The sequence below is a fragment of the Crocodylus siamensis genome, chromosome 3 (genome assembly GCF_052110815.1).
Source record: "Crocodylus siamensis isolate JL-2025a chromosome 3, ASM5211081v1, whole genome shotgun sequence".
Classification (NCBI taxonomy): Eukaryota; Metazoa; Chordata; order Crocodylia; family Crocodylidae; genus Crocodylus; species Crocodylus siamensis.
The window spans coordinates 21,722,407-21,745,196 of NC_143397.1; the positions used below are offsets into that span (position 1 = coordinate 21,722,407).

The 22,790-nt window shown below is 42.7% G+C and overlaps 1 protein-coding gene across 2 annotated transcripts; it reads left to right on the forward strand.

Moving 5' to 3' along the window:
* The first annotated feature begins 3,021 nt into the window (after window positions 1-3,021).
* On the forward strand, window positions 3,022-22,087 carry SUB1 (SUB1 regulator of transcription). Of its 2 annotated transcripts, none has more exons than XM_090037907.1 (5): window positions 3,022-3,149; window positions 8,047-8,119; window positions 10,318-10,437; window positions 15,821-15,929; window positions 21,200-22,087. In XM_090037907.1, exons 2-5 carry the CDS (start codon window positions 8,048-8,050, stop codon window positions 21,277-21,279), a joined length of 381 nt encoding a protein of 126 aa, XP_089894033.1. In that variant the 5' UTR covers window positions 3,022-3,149; window position 8,047; the 3' UTR covers window positions 21,280-22,087. The 2 variants fall into 2 exon arrangements, with proteins under 2 accessions (XP_089894033.1, XP_089894032.1); XM_090037906.1 differs by lacking the exon at window positions 3,022-3,149 and adding an exon at window positions 3,459-3,477.
* Window positions 22,088-22,790: the final 703 nt, after the last annotated feature.

Sequence of the window (22,790 nt, forward strand, 5' to 3'; positions counted from 1 at the left end):
GGGAGAACAGAAGGGTGAGGGAGGTGGAGAGATGGAAAGGGAGCAGGAGGTAGAAGGAGCAGAGGCAGGCCAGCATGACTGTATTGGAGATATGGACGGGTGCATGGGTATGATTATTGTAATGGGAATTTGATGCTGTAATGGTGTGCATGTGTGAGGGCCTATCAGGTGAACTGGACCATTCTTCACAAGACAGGGAGGTGAAAGTAGAGGAGTGATTGTGTACATATATATGTATAAGTATATAAATATATTTTTGCAAAAAACCCCAAACAAATGTCACATGCATTCATACTCAAAGCTCCTTTGTCGTGGCAGAAACTTCTTTTTTGTCAGCCAAATTAAACCATCTCTGTCAAGCTAAGTGAAGCTTCTGCTGCATATTGGCAGCTGACAGAAGGCACATATAAACACTCTTGTATCTGCTGCTGGGCACCAGTCCTTTCAGCAGCTATTGCTTCCCAGGATGTACTTGGTACTCTGGTATAATTGCAGTGGTACTGGGATGCAGGAGTGCTCTGAGTGCAGCTGCTGTTTGCTACTACAAGTGAGTGTAGACAAGGCTGTGTAGGTTGTAGCCGTGTTGGTCTAAGGACATAGGCAGAAAAGATTCTTCGGGTAAATCTGATATCTTTAATTAGACCAACTCAAATAGATGGAAAAATTCTTCTTAGCAAGCTTTTGGGTTTAAATACCATTCATCAGGCTAAGGAAGCATTTGCAGTTGGTGTGTGCTCTTCCTGGATGGAATGAATAGTAAGGAAGCCAGAGGCTGGGCTGCATGCAAGAAAGGCAGTCAGTGAAGATGTAAATTGAGGAGTCAGTGGATGAGAGGATGGGGGTGGGGAGGGGGGTGGGAAGAGGCAAGGAATGACTGTAGCTTGGTAAATAGTGGAGAGATACCTGGGAAGTCAGATGTCAGGAAGGTTATAATATGTCATAAATCCATTGTCTTAATTTAGTCCATATTTTTTTGTGTCCAGAGTCCATGATTTTTTGTGTCTAGGAGGTTGATGAAGTGCAGTTCATAGGTTCATCTGTGAAAGGTGTTTTGTAAATTCCTTTGAGGGTTAGAATGAAATTGGAAAGAGAGTGGTTTTCTTGTGAGAAATGTGCCCCCCCCCCAGTTATTGGGTATTCTTGTCTTTAATAGATTTCTGGCGTGTGTTCATTCTGGTGCGCAGTTGTTGTTTGTCTCTCCTATGTATTTTCCATCAGGGCATTTGGTGCATTGGATGAGACATATATTACATTTCTAGAGGTGCAGCTGTACACAAGGCCAGTATTGTCAGTGGCTGAAACCAGTGAAGGACCCTAATATATGAAGTTTGCTAAGCACTCAAGAGTCATGTTAGTACAAGAGAAGTATTCAGTACAGGGTGAGCAGCTTGAGGATTCTTCAGAATGCCTGTTTATCTTGGGCATTCTCTGAAAATTGTTGCCACACTGATATTTAATCAGGATGGACACAACCAGCCTATGTAATAAAGAGATGTTTAGACTATGTAATGATAGAGAGTAGGGGTAGGCAACCTTTTCTGACTGTGGGTCAGAATAACTCATCACAGGTTGGAGGTGAGCAGGTAGATGGGTGTCAAGATCCTGGCACCACTGCTGCTTGTCTCCCCACTGGCTCCAGGAAAATGTCCCCAGCCAGTGCTTCTCCTCATGGTGGCATGGAAAGAGCATCTGCAGAAGGTGTCCTATGTTGCCAGGTGCTACTGAAGCCCCATCTGTGGGCCAGAGTCAAAGGTTCTGCAGACCAGAACTGGCAGGTGGGCTGTAGGTTGCCCACCCCTGATTTAGAGGTTTTCTGATAAAGAATTTACAACCTAAGCAGAAGGACTGGGGAAGAAAAACAAGACTTGACCATGGGGCTGGTAATTTTTCCCCACAGTTCTGAGTTATAAAGACAGCTGTAATTTTTCTGTGGATGTAGAAGCTGCTAAATAACTGACTTAGCTTAACCTCAGTAATTATTAACCCAGAGACTGACTTAGCTGCCCAATTATACCTTCTTTCTCAAGAATGTGTGTCAGAAGGATAATGTACTTATGTCAACTATTGCAATTTTTATCACAGGTCTTCCAATATTTTTCTCAAAGCACATGGTCCTGAAGTCAAGTGACTCAAGTCCAACTTTTCCAGAAAATTAAAAAAACCCTACATACTTTTAAAGGAAAGCTTGAAAATGTGTGTGCAACTTAAGAGGCTCAAAAAGCAAAGGAAGAAATTTTTAATATTATTTTTAAGCTGATATTTTGAATGTTTAGGACTGACAATACTGGGATTCACCAACAGATAATATGCTTCTGATTCTTTCAGATCAAAAGGTCGGGGGAGGGCACAGACAGAACACTTTGGAGGACGGCCGGGAGCGCTGGAACACATCCTCACGCAGCCCCTGCAGGTCTTGGACAAGGAGAGCTACACAAACAGGCAAGAGACCACAGGGTGAATGTAGTGTTTATGCAAAATGACACCGCTGGACAAATGATGGTCTCTGGCTGCAGGGCTGGCAGCAATACTGTGTAAGGCTCTACCCGTTCTCGAACACTAGATGTGTCAGCATTCAGAACCAACCCTCAGGAGATTAACCAGGGGACTGTTCAGTAGCTACTGCAGTGGGGGCCAACCTTTCTGCCAAAACACTAATGCTTGCACCCTTCCCCCCAGCACCACTCTGCTCCCCTGCTCCTGCTTTGCTTCCTACTCCCTGCCCTGTGCTCCCTGCTTTCTGCTATATCCTGTGCTCCCTCCCCAGTCAGCCACTCTATTTTCTGCTCCTTGCCCTATCTGCTGGTCTGCTATCTGCTCCCTTGCCCTATCCACTGCTCCGCTTTCTGCTCCCTTTCCAATCTGCTTTGGGCCCTGAGGCTGCCCGTGCCACTTGTGCCTCAGCCCAGCTACCAACGCTCCCCGGGGCCTACGCTCAGCCCGCGGCCGATCCCGCCCCACGACCCCCACTCCCAACCACGAGCCACACTACCCCAAACCCCACCGCGCAAGCTCTGGGGCCCCCTTAAGCCCCGCCCCCCCACGTGGTGCAAGGTGGAGGCGCAGGCGGGGCCTGGCCGGAGACGTCATTTCCGCCTGTGTAGCGGTGCGGAGCGTAGCTGTACGCGGAGTGGGACAGGACGGGACGGGACGTGAGTGCTGGGGGTCCGCGCCCGCAGCCGGCCCGGGGGGCGGCCACCGCCATCTTGTCTCCCCGCCACGGGCTGGGGGCGCGGGGCGGTGGCAGGTTCCGCGCTCGGGCCCCACGTCACCCTGCGCTCGGGGGCGCACGGCTCCGCTCTGCCGCGGGCCCGGCTGGGGCGGAGCGGAGCGGGAGGAGGAGCCGCAGCCACGGGGAGCTGCCATGTTGGGGGGCCAAAGAAAGAACCTCGGAGCGAGGGAGAAAATGGCGGCTGGGACCCGCCCGCCCAGACCCCCGCGTCCCCGGGGCCCGGCCTGGCCCACCCCGGCCCCTCCCGGGTGGGTGTGGGGGGCACAGCGGCGCCTGGAGCCTCTTCCCCGGGGGCTGGCTGCGCCTTCCCTCGGCTCCTGTCCCGGGGTTGCCCCTTCCCTGCCCGGGCCCTGTGGGCTCCGCTCCCTGTGTCTCTCCCTCTTCCCAGTCCTGTGGCGGCCCCTGCCTGGCCCTTCCCCTTCCTCGGGGGCAGGTGGGTTCCCACCCCCAGTGTTCCCACCCCCATCCCTTGTCTTGGTCTTTGCCCAGCCCTGTGGTGGGTCCTCAACAGTCCTGTTTCCAAGTGCCCCTTCCCTTTCCCTCCTGCAGGCCTCACCCAAGTCTCCTTCTCCCTCCCTCTGTCCCTTAGGCTCCCTCGCCTTGCCCTGGTCCTGAGCCCTATCCTGTGTCCTACTCTGGGTCTCCTTCCACCCTTGTCACCCTGACCCATTTTCTTCCCCAGGGTAATCCTCTTCCTGCTACTCGAAACAAGCTGGTGTCACAGGTTCAGCCCCCACTGTAAATCGCTCCTTTCCTAGGAGCTTCCCTCCCTCCCCCACTTTTGAGAGAGACAAGCAAGGCACGAGGAGGCAGAGAACTGGTCGTTGTCAGGCCAGATGTTCATGGGTTGTACGTAACTGTATGTCTTGTAGAGCAGATGGGAGGGTAGGCGCATATCTACCATTGCTCATTCAAACAGACGAGGGTGCGCTTAATGAAATTTGGTCCTTAAAAGTCTGCCTTGAGTTTGCCTGACAAATTTGTTGCCAAACGAGGGGTACAAAACACAAATATTAATTGACCATATTTGCTTGAATAGAAGACATCTTCAATTATAAGGCAACGCCCTGATAAGTAGATTCAGTATCTGAAAAACGTGTACACTTGTTGTAATTTTTCAGATATTGAATCTAATTGTTGGAGGATTTCCTTGAATTTGTCCTCTTTCCACTGCTATAGCAGGGAAAATAAATCAAGGGGTGGGGGTAAGGAGGGGGAGATCAGATGATTCTTTGTTCTCTGCTTTTCCCCAGCTTTTTCTCCTGGCAGCCCCTTCTCCCTCCCCTTACTATCAGACTCTGGCTGTAGCAATTTGCAGACAGTACCCATAGACTTAGTTTGTCCAGGATTGATGCATGTTACTTTTTGAAATGGCTGCACGTTTCAGAATAGGTTTCATAAACGTAGTTTTGAGCAGCACTGTGTGGGTCTACCACTGGGCAAATTTTCTCTTTTGGAGACCCATCTGTCTGGGACTTCAGACACTCTTCAAGTGTGCCCAAATCCATGATACTTGCCTTGCATGCACACCCTGAGCCCAAAGGTCTTGACGTTCAGGTACCTAGTCATACTTGTTCCTAACCAAACGGCCAATGGAACAAAGCCAAAAGAGAAAGCGCAGGTACAGTCAAGTCAATTGCACAATCACATTTCTCAAAGTTAGGAAAGTTGGAGGGAAAGGGGTTTTGTGTTCCAATCCAAATTGGCCAAAACAAGTCCAAATCCGTGAGTCAGTCAAGAACTATAAGTGGCCCTACTACCAGCAAACATTCTCCACCCCACCTGGGGCTTCAGATGTTTCCAAACGTTTTAGTAGGTATGGGGTTCAGCTGCCCCTGAGTTTTACTTGCTCTCAGCCATAAGGTCCCAGGAGCAAGCTAGAAAGGAGTTTTCCCTTCCCATAAAGAGGGCATAAAGCCAAGATCTTCACACTGAAAGTGGAAGGTTGATTATGCATAACCTCCACAGGTACTACCCCATGCCAGGAGAGTGGTTTTCCCCAACCACCTTGATGGTCATAGTGTTTTTCCCTGCCAGGCCAGCATGTTGCAATTCCTGAGCTGAAGGGTCCCTTTGCCTTTAGATGTCCATGAGGTTATAGCGAGCACTGACCCCCGAGTTACATTTATTCAACTTTCTTTACAGCATCAGTCCCCTTATGAACTTTACAACTTTAGACAGTGCATAAACACCTGTCTTCACTGGCCTCTTACATTCAGAATAAAAGCGGTTAAAAATGCGTTATCTCAGTTAAAACAAGCACAGAAGGGTTCTTCACTCGCTCGACCATGCATACCAATAGAGGACATGCAGATAAAAGACACAGTCCCTGTAATCTGACCTTGCATGCCAGTGCTGGTATGCAAATTAGTACCGCAGAATTGTCACCCAGCAGCTTGTCGTGTTTTTTTTTAGATCTCTAATAACTTCTCTACTCTAGATTCTCTTCAGTTTGTCATGTTTTCCTCGAAGTATTGTAACCAAAACTGGACAGAGTACTCCAGTGAGGCCTCAACAGTTCTGAATAGGGCAGAATAATCACTTCCCCAATATGAAAGAGCAATGTCATGGCTCTCAATGACTTGGAAAAAAAGCAGGTAGTGAGGGGGATTGCCCTTAATGGGCGCTAGTATATGTTGGCCTTTCAGTTAGGAGCAAGCAAGGCAACTTTTTTTTCACCTTTTGGCTAAGAGCTTCTGCTTGGCCTTTTGGCTAAAATCAAGGGGAGATGCCATGATTGCCAGGCCAAACCAGGATTACCATGAATGGCGTTGTGTGTTTTAAAGGTGAAAACCTGTCCAGTGTACTGTGGGCAACCCCCCCTCTATGAGAGTCTATAGCCTCCCAATGGGAGGTTCTCAGCTACATCCTTTATTTTTTATGATGTGGGATTTCTCCCTAAGTTGTTCCTTTGGCCTTTTGGCTAAGGGCAAGTGAGATTCGGGGGGGAGGGTGTGCGTATCTGAACTCAAAGGCCTTTGTGCTAGGGGCCTCCATGTAGGATTTCTGCCATGGATTTGGGAGTGTCTGAAGCCCCAGGCTGAAGAATCTGGGAGATAGGATATTTGCCAATGGTAGCACCACACAGACTTGAATGATTGAGCTCCTTTTAGTCTTACAGAATTTGGAACCAATTTAGCTGATTTGGCCTGAAAGACCAAATTAAAAAGAGAAAAAAATGGTTTTTGACCCAGGTGGTTTTATGTGCTTTTTAGCCTTGAATGACTTGGTGTAGTTAGAGGGTGAAGGCCTGTCCCTTGCACTCCAGACAGGCCAACCCCTGTGAGAGTCTACAAATGCCAGGGTCTCGGCCACACAATTTATGGTGATGGAGGATTGCTCTCAGGCTTTCTCTCTGGTTTGTACTCCAGCCTTTTGCCTGGGAGCAAGTGAGCTTAGGGGGCATCTGAATTCCAAGGCATCTGGGTTTGGGGCTTGTGTGTGGGATGTCTCCCATAGATTTGGGAATATCTGAAGCCCCAGGCTGAAGTCTGGGAGGTAGGATACTTGCCAGCGGTAGCACTGCACAGGCATGAATGATTGAACTCTGTTCAGCAGATGGAATTTGGAACTGATTTTGCCCAAGACTCAAAATTAAAGAAAAAAAAAATCAGACTCCAAGGCAGGGGTGATACCATCTTGGGCTTGAATGACTCAAGTGTAGTTAGAGGATGAAGGCTTATTCCTTGCATTGTGGGCAGGCTGACTCCTGCAAGTATCTACAAATGCCATAAACTGTGAGGATCTTGGCTATACACCTTATGGTGATGGGGGATTGTTTTCAGGCTTACCCCCTAGCTTGCTCCTTCAGCTTTTTGGCTAGGTCCAAGTGAGACTAGGGGATGCTTACTCCAGAGCCATTCGGGGATTGCAAATAGGATGCCTGCCATGGATCTGGAGTATCTGAAGCCCCAGACTGATGAGTCTTAGACATATGACACATGCCAGTGGTAGCTCGCACAGACTTGAACTATTGAACTTGGAACTTAATTTGGAACTGTTTTGGCTTTGTAGGCCATGTGTTTTATAGCCATGCTCAGTGTTGGCTGCATTTAATCAACTTCATAGTTGGTTTCCATTGCTAAGCACATGCTGCTTTTGGCAGCAGTTTAATGATAGGCCATGTATTTAGTGAGATTTCCTTCTCTGTGATTATAAGATGAGGGGCTTTTTTCTCCATGCCAACTGGGGAAAAATCTTGTCTTTGAATTGAGTAAATATGGTATAATTGCAACATTTTTTGCCTTTTTTTTTTAGAAGCTTGACACTGGTTCTGTTCTCTTTGTCAGTGTCTCACTATGACTTGGTAAACGAAGTAGATTATCTAGCAATATGTGAGAGCAGGATGCCGTTTACTAGGTCATATTGTCCATAATGTCAGTTGCTATCATTTAAATATTCATGTTTAAAATATCAAATGCAGAAATATGCAAATAAGTAGAGTTGATGATAAATGAAATCCTCCATAACTTAGAATGAACGGTTCATCTGTTTCTGATATGTGCATGCTTGGTATCTCAAAAAGAGCTGGCAATCTGTGACTAGATATTTGAGGCAATGCATCCAAAAATGGAAAAAAAAAACTGGAGAGGAAGCATAAGGGTGATTAATAAGATCATACTATTAGTCTGACGTGCATGCTGAATGTTCTGTTAGCTTCTTCCTGCCTCTTCTATAAGTTTCAAGGCAGTAGGAGTCTTGGAAGGGATTTGAATAAGTTATGAAGGATGAATCCACATAGGTGTGCAGAGTGCTTTCCAGTCTCAAAAGAAAGTTTTTCCTGTACAGTATGTTCACATGATCTTTCTTCTCTCCAGAATGCCTAAATCAAAGGAACTTGTGTCTTCAAGCTCATCTGCAAGTGATTCAGATAGTGAAGTTGACAAAAAGGTGAATATTTATTACTTTAGTAACTAAAACAGCAAAAAAATTACTTGCGTTTGGATGAGGATGCCAGAGTGTATTCTGTCAAAATGTGCATATCTTATTAGTATGTCATATCAAACTTCTTAAAAACCAGAATCAATGATTGATAGGTAAGATGCTTCTAGTTATAGAATGAAGTTTTCTTTTATCTTTTTGTTTAAAGCTTGATTGCTTCCTGTTCCCATTAGTACTTAGTGTTTCACTTATGGCATGTAGCCTCAGGGTTCTTGGAATTCAGATGTTTGTAGCAAGCATAAGAACACTAAACTTATCTCCACTGTTAGCTCTGGAGTCCCTGGCAGATATTCTGACAAATTTATAACACTCATCGTTGTGATATGCAAGCTTGAGAACAAAGGTTTTCTGTCTTTTTTGTTTTTTGTTTCCTCCTCTCCATTTCCCGGCCTAGTTTTCTGAATTTGTCTTCACATCTACTTTCACTCTTCACCAGTCACAGACTTGCTATAGATCTATCTGTTAGCTCTGTTAGGGATGGAAACTCCTTCAGACTTAAGCTACATGGATAAGCATATTTTAAATGTCTAGTTGAATTTTTTTTTTAATCATTCATATCCCCTTTTATACATGTTCACATAGGAAGTTGTGACATGTGAGCAGCGAACATATCATTTCCATGTAACAAAACAGTGAGAAACATGCAATAACATGATCATATTCCTAGCACCTTCTTACCATATTAGACTGAGATTCTTCTCGCCATCAAGGATGTATTTCTTGTGACTTTAATAACTGAATTAAACTATTAAGTCTGTTCATATTTATCCTACAATCATCTCTGTTAAATAATAATGGGCAGCTACTGCATTTTTCAGGCAAACATCATTAAAATACTGGTTAAAAATAAACTACTATCTATGTATCTGCTAGATGTTTGATTTGGGTGTGTACTGGATATCTTTCCCTGCCCCCAAACTACCCCTATTTAATGACTGAACCAGTCCAATGATATAAATAAAATCTCCCTATTTCATCACAATTTTTCTTGTGTCTATCACTACTTTGTGTGTGTGTGATGTATAGATTGTACCTTATGGGTGTGAGGTGCCACTAAAACAGTATCTTAAACTTTCTCCTGTATTACAGATTGAGGTTGTTTTTCCTTTTTTCACACCAGTGCCCATTCTTGTCATGCGAGTTGTCTAGCCCAGGGGTGCTCAACCTGTAGTCTGTGTGCCTTATGTGACCTATGGAGCCTTGGAATGCAGCTTGCAGGCCTCCCTCCCTGCAGCTCGGGCAGTGTGGCAGCAGAAAGTAGTGGCAGTTCATATTGCCACTCTACCCCACAGCTGTGGCACGACCCTCTCCCTGTGTGACTACGTTGAAGCCAGACCATACCCCCTTCCCTCCCCAGGGTGGATTTGGGGCCATGCTGCACCCCCTTTCTTCCCCCTGTGGGGCTGGGCTGCACCACTTATCCTTTCTTCCATTTGGCCAGGTCTGGGCTGGGCCATGCTCTCTTTTTCCCTCAGGGCCAAGCCCGGGTGGCTTGTTTAGGGCTGGACCATAGCAACCCCCCACCAGCTCATTTATGATCCCCTTCCCACTTTGGGGCCAGGTGGGAGCTGGACCAAGCTCCCTTCCATCATGTGGCTGGAATGGGGCAGGCTACCCCCCCTGCATGGCTGGATGGGGCCCTGGTGTGTCTGGCCTGCAGAGGGATCAGGCACTGCCCATCTGGCCTGCCAGCTGAAAAAGTTGAGCACTACTGTCTAGCCAAATTTCTCCCTTTCCCAACCCCTCATTCTTCACTGGAAATTGTCTGCCAATATTTAGTTTCCTAATTGACCAAAAGCCACAGCTGCTCTTAAAGTTGTTTTACAAAGAAGGCTAACTTTACTGGGGCAAGGCCAGTGGATAAAATGCTGCGGGTAGGATCTTTTAAAATTTCTTGTATTGCCTAATTCTGCTCCCTCTGGAATTGGTGAAAGTTATTACAGTTAATTTCAATGTGAACACAAGTAGGCCTGTGTTAGGACAGTGATGAAAATCCTAGACCAGGTGCATGGTATTGAAGAATCCAGTAGTTGTAGGCAAATGGATTGCATAATAGTTCCTTTTGGTCTATAACGTTACTGTTTCAAAAACTAACAGGATGAGATGTTCTTTGTATTACTGTTGGTTGTTTTTTTTTTTTGTTCAAGGCAAAGAGGAAAAAGCAAGCAGCTCCAGAAAAACCTGTAAAGAAACAAAAGACTGGCGAAAGTTCTAAAGGCGCAGCTTCCTCTAAGCAAAGCAGTAACAGAGATGAGAATATGTTTCAGGTAAAACTGACAACCCCTGACTTGGAAGAATTGGTTAGTGGAGGGGTAGGTAGCTTACACTGGCACCTGTACAGGGGACTATGTGAAGGCATTTTGCTTGGCATGCATATGACGGGGCGGATGGCAGGGCTGGGGCTGCACTGCAACACCAAGAATTGGGCCCCTTGTGGCTCTCCCATCATCTGCCCCTGGCATGCCAACATCTTAGAAGTTGTAGTTGCAGGTGTTTTTGGCACTGTGCTCAAAAACACTGCTGACTCCTGGGTTAGAGGGATCCTTAAATAGCATATTCTAATATTATAAAAACCTTAATCTGAGAAACAGCCAGTCAAAGTGCAAAGAAGCATTGGGGCAGGTGGCAACACGCTGCCATGATGGCAGGGACACAGGGCCGGAGCAGGGGGGTGAGGCCAGTGCAGCCCTGCTCCTTGGAGGTGTTGGCAATGGAGCTGCACTGGCATCGCCCCCCCTGCCCTGCTCTGATGGGTGGAGGCAAGGCCTCACTGCCCTGACTCCCCCGCCATGGGTGACAGTGGCATTGTTGCAGGAGGGGGGAGTGGGATCAGATGCTGTGGGGGAGGGGGGGGAGGCTTTGGCCTGCCCCTCCCCCCTTCCATTGTCACCATCTGTGATGGGCAATTGGCTAGTATTTTGATAATTGTTTGTTTTATACATTTTTAGGAAGAGACTTGAATATATTCATTTTCTTTCTAGGTAACATAACATTGAATTTCTTGACATTCTCCTGGCCTAAAAATTAATTTGTGAGAAGAAGCAATTTTATGATTCAGTAATAGAATCTAAGCTGTTACGGTTCATTTTAATTTTGCTTTATTGGTTGTATTGTTTATTCCCAGTATCCTGCCTTTTTCACAGTAGTAATTTTTTTGAGGTTCAAGCATGTATTATATTTCTATTTAATATAGAGCTTATAACTAAGCCATAAATAGTAATTCAGTGTGACATCTGTGGAAATGCACTTTGATCTGGACTGTTGTACTGTGTGGCAATTTAAGGTGAAGTCACTCCAAGCTGAACTAATGAGTCAAGATCGGGGTGGGCAAAATACAGCCCACAGGCCGGATCTGGCCTGCGAGGCCATTCTGTCCGGCCCACAGGGCCCCTAAAAAAAATGTAGAAAATCTGTATTTCTCTGCCCTTGGTTCCTGTCAAAAATGACAGGACCCAGAGGAAGCCCGGTGAGCTCTTAACAACAGTGGGGCCTGCCCAGCCTCACCCCCCAGCTGGGTTTCTGGGTTGGGAGCATGTGGCTGCCCCGGCGCGGGAAGCTCAGGTAAGTGGGGGTGGGGGACCCCGGGCAAGGGAGGAAAGGCGGTGGGGGGAGTGGCCTCTCCTCGCTCCATGCCCGGTGCCCTGCACTGCAGTTGCTTGCAGCCCATGTGGGGCTGCCTGTGCCCACTCCGGACAGCCCCATGTGGGCTGCGAGTGCCTGCAGTGTGGGGCACTGAGCGTGGGATGGAGGAGGGGCTGCCCCCCCCCCCCCCCCCCCCCCGGTGCTCAGCTTTTTCCTGGGCTCCTTCCCTGCATGGAGAAAAGCAGCCCCTTGCCTGCTCCATGGCCAGCGCCCTGCGCTGCAGGCGCTCGCAGCCCACGCGGGCTGTCGGGAGCAGACACAGGCAGCCCCAGGTAGGCTGAGAGCAGCTGCAGCGTGGAGTGTCAGGTGTGGGCGGGGAGTGGCTGGTTTCTCTCTTCCCCCCGCGCTCAGCACCAGCTTTTAACCCAGTCCCACTGCTCCAGACAGCCCCGCATGGGCTGCGAGTGCCTGCAGCACGTGGCACCGTCCATGGGGCAGGTGAGGGGCCACTTTTCCCTGCGCTCAGCACCAGCTTTTTCCCTGCTGGTGAGCAGGGGGTCAGGGCTGTGTGCTGCCCCCTGCCTGTACTGCAGGGCTGGGGGGCACCGGATGTGAGCAGGCGGGGAGCCAATGGGGGCACAGGGCCTGCACTGGTGTCCCAGGGCCTGTGCCTGTGGGGCCCAGAGCAGGGTGGCAGGAGCGTGGGGTCCCAGCCAGCAGGGGCTCTTTGGAGCTGGGCCAGCTCCTCCTCCTCCCTGCTGGTGCAGCCCAGATCGGCTCCGCAGTCTCCTGCCAGCCTGTGCCCTGGTCAGGGCCCCACTGGTGCTGACATTGGTTCCAAGACGGTGACCAGGAGGTGGGACACCTGTCAAGGGGCAGGGCTGCCCATGTGGCCCTTGACAGCCTGCCAAAACCGAGTAAGCAGCCCTCCACCCAAAATAATTGCCCGCCACTGGTCAAGATGATGTCTCCACCATGTGTGGCTGCATCTAGAGACTTCAACTAAGATCTGCACCCTCTTGCAGAAACCTGTTATAACTCTAACCCTGAAGCTGCTGTACAAACATTTTAGAAACCTCCACCCTCAATGTATAGCTTAATAACACAATCTACTAAGTGAGAGTGGAGACTGTTATGTGGAGGATATAAGTGGCTTTAAGGATCATATATCAAATCAGTGGAGAGGAATCCAATGTCATAACCGCTAGTCAACAAAGAGCTGTGGAATTTCATGAGACTTACAGTTCATCTGCACCCAAATACTGCCATACTTTCAGTACACATACGATAGTCCTTTGTAGCTTGGGTGCATTTATTCAAATAAAATGGCTGACAGTAACATGGCTAACTCTGAAGTCACATATTTGATGAAGTGAACTGTTCATGATAACTTATGCATTTCTGATTCAGTTAGTCTATAAGGTACAACTCTATCCTGCTTTCTGCCTGACTTTTTTATAGCTGTTCTGGTCACAGCCATTTATTCTGTGTGTGGGATTAAAAAAAAAACTTTTGAAAAGTAACACTGGAGATCAAAAGTTATACATTAAAAGGGGTTCTTGATGTTCTTTGTCCTGTGAAATCTACCTTTGTTTTGTGAGGCTTCTACTAGTAAATATGGACTAAAATTAATTTGAAAACTTGAAAGCATTAATTAAAATAGTGACAGTTGTAAGCTAGGGTATTAAATATAGGAAAACAGTTAACTACATATATCCATAAATTAGGCAGATTTGTCATTTCTTTTGTGCTTAACCCCCCATTGTTTTACCACTTTCATCTATTGTACCATCTGTTGCTTTTTACTGATTACTTGCACACTCACATAATCATGCTACCTTCTCCTTAATTTAGCTCCCATATTTTAAAGAACCTTATCAGCATTTTCAGTCTCTAATCTGCTATGTCCTGTCAGGTTATATTAGATCAAATCTATAACTATTTAGGTTACACTAAAGCTTTCTGATAGATGATGTGATTTGGAGGACTGGTCTAGATCAGGAACATTTTGGTTCTAATTTCTGCTCTTATGTTTTTTTTTTTTGCCATACAACTCTTTGTTGGCATATCATTACTTGCAGAAGAAGTAAAGTGTTTATTTTTGTCATAGGAGAATTGTGAGGATTTAGCTGCCTTTGTCCAGATCACTATACAAGCCACCATGGCTATAGAAGAAAATTAGTTTACTTCATTTTGTATTTCTGGGCCATTTTTGAAGAAACCTGAAGTTAATAAGGGTCATACTCCAGGTTCTCATTTAGCACACTCGGAATATTAAACTTTGGGTTCTAACGTAAATAGTACACTCTTCCAGCAATATTGAAAAATTTAGTGGAGGGTGGAGAGGAGCTACCTATCTTGTTACTTTTATTTTCAGAATGTGGTTACATTGCTCTTCTAGTTGATCAGTTAAACTAGTGTTTCACAACCTTTTCCAGCCCAAGGCACACATACTTTAATAGAAGCATTCCATGGCACACCTGTTATGGCATTCCCTATCCTCATACCTATTGTAGCTCATTGCTGTAGCAAAATTCTGTGGCACACCTGTTCATTTCTGGTGGCACACTGGTTGGAAAACACCGAGTTAAACCTTCAAATAGCTAATGAATAGATTATGATCCCTTCCAGGGTCAAACTTTGTAGTGTTAATGGAAGCAGTTGCTGCAGTACCAGGGCTTATTATGGTATACATTTCTAATGTATAACTGCCCTGAGAATGATGGTGAAGAAGATGGAAAAGTTAAATTTCACATGCAAGGTGCATCAGGACATCCAAACTTCATGCCACCTCTAGAATCTAGTGCATGAGCCTGCTTCCCAAACCTTTAATAAATTAAGTTGCTTATCAAGCAACTGTGTAACCTGAGACTTAACTGGAACCTCCTCAGTCTTGTTCTTGCTTCCTGCCAGATTTAACACTAATTAAAATTGCTGCTTATTGTTCCATAATACTTGCACACCAAGGTACCTTAAGATTCACTTCAAGGATTAACTTCTTATAGCGCTATTTGTCACTGTACCAGTAGGAACACTTTGAAATGAAACTTTTTAGAGTGTATGCTCTGTGGTCAGGCACTCCTCATTTTTGTCTGGATAGTTTAATTAAATTGATTAGTCACTGGTATTTTAGTTCTCCCTGAATAGTTTTTCTTATTTCCACTCCTCATATTCGCATTATTTGTATGCTGCCTATAAATACATTTTTGCATTGATTTTTGCTATTGGTCTTGTCTAGTTCCTCTATAGCAAAACTTCAGACCTTGTATACAAGAGATCTGAGTTTATAAGAAATGGTATTTGAATTGAAGTAATTTTAATGGCTCTGCCCAGTGCAGTTAATTCTGCACTATCAGCCAGTTGTTTGCCAGTTGTTTCCAGGGAATCTACTCTCCCTGGAATCTGGTACTCATTTGTTTTTATTCTGATTTGACATCCAGTGCTTTAACTCACTTGCATTAGGATTTAGTCAGGAGCCAAGCATCAAACAGTCTTTGTCAGATATATTGGGACTAGTAGCGTTTCTTCACTCCCAGCCAAATCCAGTTGAAAAATGAGTGACTTAAATTATTTTTGTATTATCTAATGTGTGTAAATGTTGTTTGATTTCTGATAGCATATATTCACATTTAGAGTTGGAGGAGATAATAGTTCTGCTACTGTCTCAATTTCAAAAAATGGTGTGGGGGGAGGGAAATTGAATGGATTTCTTTCTTGCTAGCACTTTCCACCTGTGACAGACAAGATTGCATAAGAAGGTAGGATTTTTTTTTGCAAGTAGGAGATTACTAGATAGGTACACAGCTTATTCTCGGACAGTTATTTCAGCTGCAAGATGGTACTAAATTTTTAAAATTTTTTTAAGTCTTTCATCCATTTATGTGGTCAACCTTTATTAATGTTGATGAACTTCATTGTGAAAACACTTAATCCAGTCATTCCTCTTGTATCTAAAATAAGTTGCACTGATGTGCAGTGTTGCATGTCAAAGTATCTAGTGCTGCTAAGAAATTCCTGTTTTATGTAAATTATCTAAAATTTTGTTCTGATGATTTGTTTTATTTGTAGATTGGCAAAATGAGGTATGTGAGTGTTCGTGACTTTAAAGGGAAAGTCCTAATTGATATTAGGGAATACTGGATGGATCAAGAAGGTGAAATGAAACCTGGTAGAAAAGGTAACCTTTTGTTTTCTGTCATTGGTTATTTAGCATTAAGTATAAATATACAATATATGGCTTATTGGGGAAATGGGAAAGCATCTTAAATAATTGTATAATAATTGTAAGTATCAATAATATTTTGTAACTGAAAGAAGCCTATGTGTGTTAGTTCCTAATGTAGAATTTTAACTTACCTTTTATTATATTTTTTTCTTGCCTGAGCAAATGTTTCAAAGTGTAACTGGAAGACCTTAATACTGATCGAAATTCAATCATTTCATACAGCTCTAACTACACCCCGCCCCCTTTTGTTTTTGCTGTCAAGTCTTTGGTTCCTTCAGAAAGAGGATGTGGTTCCAAGTTTGAGAATAGGAGCATGAAACCATACAACTAAAAAATAATTAATTTAGTTCACTTTTGGTTTGAACAGCTTGAACTTATGATTTACTTGAAAAGTTGCACTTCAGTATTTACACCGAAAAATTACATTGGAGTAGATTAAAGTTGGGGACCAGGTGTTTATAGCTTCCATCAAAATGAGATTCAAGGAATAAAATATTAGCTTTTGTATTACCTTTTTTTAGAAACTACAATGCTATAGAAGCGTCTTAGCCTAGAATATTGAGTGGCTTTTGGTTTTTACTAAAGTTGTTGTGGTTACAAATATGGCTTCTAACTTGGTTAATATAAAGGTTACCTGTGAATGGATGCACTGTGATCTTTGGCTTCAAGAACTTCATGCTACCATTGAATGAGAATTTATAAACTGCATGATGATCAATTACCAGTTTTGGAACAGGACAAGATACTTTTGAAAACACTGAAATGGAAACAGCTTTTTTTGAGACAAATTTTGCAGAAAACTGTTCCATTTTTACAATGTTATATGCATAAGTTAAAATGCTAGACATTTTTTGGGGAAACCTACAATGTCTCCAGATTTCAAGGAGTCCCTTATGGGAATATTTTTAAAGAGATTGCTATACCATTTAATAACATTAATAAAGGATCATGTGCTGCAATAAGCATAATTGAAATTCAGGGCTTGTTAGCAAGGATGAAACTATATTTTGAAAAGTGTGGTACTGATGCCAAGGTTGATATTGAAGATACTGTTTCTCTATCATTCCGAGTATTCTGGATTTTTGGTGAGTATGGTTAGCGCTTTTATTAAATTTTAGAACAAAATTAATAAACAAAAAAACTATTATTGATTGGTTAATTGAGAAGTCTCTTTTCAAATATTTTTAAGTTAGAAGTGTGCCCTTTAAGACCCAGTTCAGTACCTATTGAAATTTAAGGAAAGATTCCCATTGACCCCAGTGAACATTGGATTATGGCCTGAGAATGTCCCCCCATTCTCCTCTCTTCCCAGCAGTATATCTTCATAATGTAAACAGAAGCAATCAGGTATCCATATTGTTTTGATAACTTTTTTGACAAATCATACTGTGAAGTTTGAATTTGAACCAGACATTTTTTTGACTGTGGACAAAGTGAGTAAAGTACTAACCACAAGCAAGTGGATCTGCTATACTGATGGTATAGTGATATGCATGAACAAATGTTTATACTTTGGCTTTTTTGCTTTCTTATGTCGTCATTTTTTGTGAACTAAATTTTATTGAAATTGTAAGTTTTTGCAGTTAAAACTTTTTAATCTGTGTTGAATTGCATGAATGCAAATGAGTTGTTTTTAAGGGAAGCATTCACTTTGGAGTTCTGTTGACCAGAAGAAACCATTTGAGTTCGAACTAAAAATGAAATAGTTGATCTCTAAATGTAGTTAAGGTTACAATGGAAGTTTTGGAATCCAGTAATCCAGTTTGTTTTATGGTGGTATTGCAGTTCATATCTGGAAAGCAGTATAATTAATGCCTCTCAGTTGTTCCTTTTGGATACTTAGTATTGACACCACTTTTACTGAATTATGGCTTGCAGCCATTGTCACCTGTGAAGAGAGAGTTAAGATGATATTGCAGGAGTGGCATTGATTTCCAGTTTGTTTTTCCTGGTTTTCAGAGGCTTAGGTTTAACCACTCTATACCCTTGTGGAAAAGTTATAAGACAGCATTTGGACAACATTATCTATTGATTGACAAATGTTTTAGGCATTTAATTTTGGAATTAGATAATTTTGTAATATAGCATGAATGTCAATGTTACCACTATTGTGGTGATGTCCACATGTTAGAAAAAATTCTGCATTCGGTACCAAAGAATATCTATTTTTGTTGTCTTAGAGCAACCATTCTCAGCTTTGTAATGTAGATTGGTTGATCCCATGAAGTGTCTATAAATTAAGACATGCTTATTTCAAATGTGTAGTTAATTTTTTATGATTGTTATAGGAAGAACATTTAAATAATTCAGACTTTGAAAAGGATTACATATCGCTTTCTTCATTGTGTGAGCTGGATATTAAATTTGCATAGTTCCCTGTGGACAAAACCCTAAATGAAGCTTAAGGTTGATAGGAAAAGCAGTGTCTATAGGGACAAAGAAATCCATATAAATGACCCAAGATGGGTTGGGATTGTGTAGTTGGCAAGCACTTCGCAGACCAGGCTCCTTCATTGGTCAGTATTTGATAGAAATAATGATAAAACTCCAATATGAACATGTGTACCATCATGTTATTGTGGCAAACATTTTCTAAAGCAATAATAAAATAAGTGTTAATTTGCATGTAACGTTTATTTGATACATTTTTAGATGCAGCCTTTGCTATCCAAGGTGCCCAGGAAATATTGCTGAAATGATAAACTTTTGCATTAACAACACTATATAGAAGTAAAATATGTTCCTGTACTCCAGTATACATAATATAATTGTGTTCCCTAATTAAACATTTAACTAAACTGATTGCAGTTTATATGGGATATTGTGGCAAAAAAAAGGGTACCTGAAAGATAAATGTAGATAGGTTAACAATCTAGCAATGGCTTATTGTTGATGCTATTGAAAGAAAGAAGAGAGAAAATTTGGAAGAAAATCAGGAAACCCTTTGGGGGAGGGGGGGAGGTCGGATTGTTTTTACCACAAAACAAACCAGGTATGTAAATCATTTCATCTGGTTTTTCTTTCTTGGGTGCTCAATTTGGAATTGCCAAGATTGATGTTTAAATACAAGTCAGGTGGATACAGGTTTGCCAGAGGAAACTGTTAACAGCTTCTCAGACATGTCTGCTGAAGTATGCTTTTAGAGTTGAGAGAGAAAAAATCTTAAGTGTTTGCTCTGAAATCAGTGAAATAAACTCTTATGAACTGATGAAAACTGTTGGCCAATTACATAGATGCAAATTAAGTGGCAATGATTCTTTTCGTGCAGTAGAGCTTGCTTAGCAGGTGTTGAAAGGGTGTTTTCTAAATCTAGACCAGTTTCAGCCTAATTAGAGAGACAGGCAGGGTGGAGGGGAAGGAAATAGACTATCTATTTGTCGATGAACAAAACCAGGTGGCAGATGAAGATGCTGCATTCTAGAAAATTTCTTAGTTCAGTTTGTCTTATTTAGTCATCGTATTACAGAAGCTTTTAGAAAATATTTTCTGCTCAAACCTTGTTGCAGCTCTTAAAGTAGACTACAGCAAAGTTTTCTGAAGAAAAGGATTTTGATTTAAAACTAAATTATGTTTGTACAACTCATTTGTTCATGAGCAGCACTTTGTGTCAGATATTTTTTGGCTTTAAACAAGCTAGTGAGATTATTTTTATCCTATTTTCTGTATTTATTTAACTGCTTGAGACTTCAAGCGTGCACAGAAGCGCACAAACTATCAATCAGTAAAATAAATGAAATAAAATGTATATATGAATGTATTAAGTATGTGTGAAATTATATATGAGGATATGTATGATTAGTAAATTCAGTCTACCCAGTTTGAGAATATATTAAATTCGGCTTATAATATAAGCCACAGGTGCATCTCACGCAGGTCCAGGGAGGTGATCCTCCCCCTCTATGCGGCACTGGTCAGGCCGCAGCTGGAGTACTGCATCCAGTTCTGGGCGCTGCACTTCAGGAGGGATGTGGACAGCATGGAGAGGGTCCAGAGGAGGGCCACTCGCATGATCAGGGGGCAGCAGGGCAGGCCCTACGAGGAGAAGGTATGGGACCTGAACCTGTTCAGCCTTCACAAGAGAAGGCTGCAGGGGGATCTAGTGGCCTGTTATAAAGTAGTCAGAGGGGACCAGCAGGCACTGGGGAAGTCCCTGTTCCCCTGAGTACTACCAGGAGTGACCAGGAAAAACAGTCACAAGCTGGCAGAGGGTAGATTCAGACTAGACATCAGGAGGCATGACTTCATGATCAGGGTGGCTAGGATCTGGAACCAACCAACCAAGGGAAGTGGTGCTGGCTCCTACCCTGGGGGTCTTTAAGAGGAGGCTGGATGCCTACCTGGCTGGGGTCGTTTGACCCACCCCAGTACTCTTTCCTGTCATGGCAGGGGGTCGGACTCCATCTGCTAGGTCCCTTCTGACCCTAGAAACTGTGAAAATACTTGATGCCATAGTAAGACTTATGCTAACTGTTGAAAGTGGCTGTGATTTTAATTGCAGAATTTTATATGAAGTCTTAATATGATGTTTAAGATTTTTTAAAAATGGAAACAGCTGCCTCTGAACACTTGATAAACCAACATCATAGTATGCTTGAACTAACTGGTGTCAAGAACAGAAAGCACCCCCCCCCTTCAACTTTTCTGATCTTTAAAGTGCCATAAAATTGGTCCATGGGAAGGTGTAGTTAAATGTCAGGCTTGTCTGGTGGGTGGAGTAGGATATGGTAATAAGTCTGTAATGACTCTGTCTACCCCACAGTACTTGTGATGCTGCTTTAAAAAACTCTGCATAATGAATGTACATGTGGGTAAGATCAATTTTTAGCTTGTAGAAACCTGAAAGAAACAGCTTGGGCCTCTCCAGCTCTTCCAGAGCTTTAATGCTTCCTGATGTCAGGTTCCTAGATATAGTTATAGCTTCTCTTCCTCTAATTATCCTTACACGTCTAGAAGGTTTTCTGTAAAGGGGCTGTATTCATTTTGTATTTTCTTCTGAAGCCGAACAGCATCCAGAAGCAGATTAACCTCTAGTTTAACTTGAAGTTAAATGTAGATTTTATGGTGAACGACAGTTTTAGCTGTACTGAGTGTAATGGGCATTTTGTTCAGATGCCAATCTTAGTTGTGAAAATACTGATGATATAGTAAGATGGTTAAATTTGCACAGACTCTTGAATCTTAATTTTCCTCTTGCACTAAGGATTTTTTTTAATGCATTTCAGGTATTTCTTTAAATCCAGAACAGTGGAATCAGCTGAAGGAACAGATTTCTGATATTGATGATGCAGTAAGAAAACTGTAAAGAAAGAGCCATACAGAAACCTTTATTGTTTTAGTTGTTTTTAGCAGTCTTTTTACATTGGCTTTTGTTTTCTAAAATATTTGTTTTCCAAGCTATTGTATATTTGGATTGCAAAACAGTTTGTAAGATGAATACTTTTTTTATGTGCATTAAAAGTGTCTTCTGAGTGAGGCTATTTGTGTATACTTTATTAAAAAGAAATGTGTTGATTTCACCTCTTGGTGTAAAATAAAAACAAAATCAAGTGATACCATGTAAAACTTGGCTCTTTGTGGCCTTTTTAATTGAAAATGCTGGATAAGGCCAACGAACAGTTTTTAGTAACCTTTCATTCTACTCTCAGTTCAGTTTAACAGTTAATATGAACAAGCTTTATGAACAGACCTTTAAAATGTTTTCTTTATAATTTTTACTTTGTCCTTCATTCTCTCACCCCCCAAAAGTTATGATTTATCTGAATTAAGGTTCAATGGAAACACTGATTAAAGTACAATTTAAATACTGTATTTGCTAATTGACCACATTATGTATTTGGATGTAAATATATAGACTTTCTGCATTACTTGCATGAAGTATTGCACTACATGCATATACAATTTCTGTACAGTAACACTTGAATACCAGCTACATTTATTTCTCCCATTTTTATAGCTTGCTTGACGTACTATATTTAGCCTTTATTTGTGGACATGAGGTGTTAGTATGGTATATATGTAATCTTAAGTAATACCTCAGAATAGGTATTTACCTCAGAATAGGTTTTAATAAGATTGTATTAAAAAAACAATCAGTTTTTTTTTGGGGGGGGGGAACAAACTAGTTACCTTGCTTATTTCACCCTTTTAAGTTTTGCATTACACTAAAATAATTCTAGAAAGTACACTATTTGCCTAGGTGCTAGTTACTCTAAGACAAGAATGCTTTATATGAATTTTTTAAAGGATTGTACTCATGTTTAACAATCCTGTTTGAGCACATTTTATTAAAGCTGAATTGTAATACATTTTAGTCGACTGGATTAAAAATGCTCCTGCCAGGGTATGTGTAGGGTTAAAACAGTTTTTCCCTGTCTGTATTACCTAGTTAAATCAAAGTCGGTTTGATTGCATTTGCATGGCTAACCCATACACGATATTAATATTTTGCAAAGGATGTAGTGCTTGCAATGACATGGTAGAACACAAGTGAACCTTAGCGAACTTAATTTGGCTATCAGTAGTCTGATCTGAAATAGGTCAGGTGAGTGAGACTTCTCAATAGGAGGCAAACTAGTGTAGATAGAACTGAAGGGACTTTTGACAGATAAATGAACATGGAAAGAAGGGAAAGTACATAAGAATCTCTCAAGAGGAGTATGGTAATTTAGTGGACATTCCTAGTCGTACTAAAGACCATAAAAATGAGGTGGAAGATCAAAGTATAACAGTGTACTGAAGAAACTTACACTGGTGGTATCCTGGATTTCTCTACCTGCCTCCAAATCCTGTAAGGAAGAAGATAAAGCAACTTCT

Bases quoted from the DNA above. Each gene is read 5' to 3' on its own strand.
- SUB1 (XM_090037907.1), top strand. From the start codon at position 8,048: ATGCCTAAATCAAAGGAACTTGTGTCTTCAAGCTCATCTGCAAGTGAT. The intron at 8,120-10,317 runs GTGAATATTTAT...TTTTTGTTCAAG, and splicing joins ATAGTGAAGTTGACAAAAAG to GCAAAGAGGAAAAAGCAAGC. The intron at 10,438-15,820 runs GTAAAACTGACA...TTTTATTTGTAG, and splicing joins GAGATGAGAATATGTTTCAG to ATTGGCAAAATGAGGTATGT.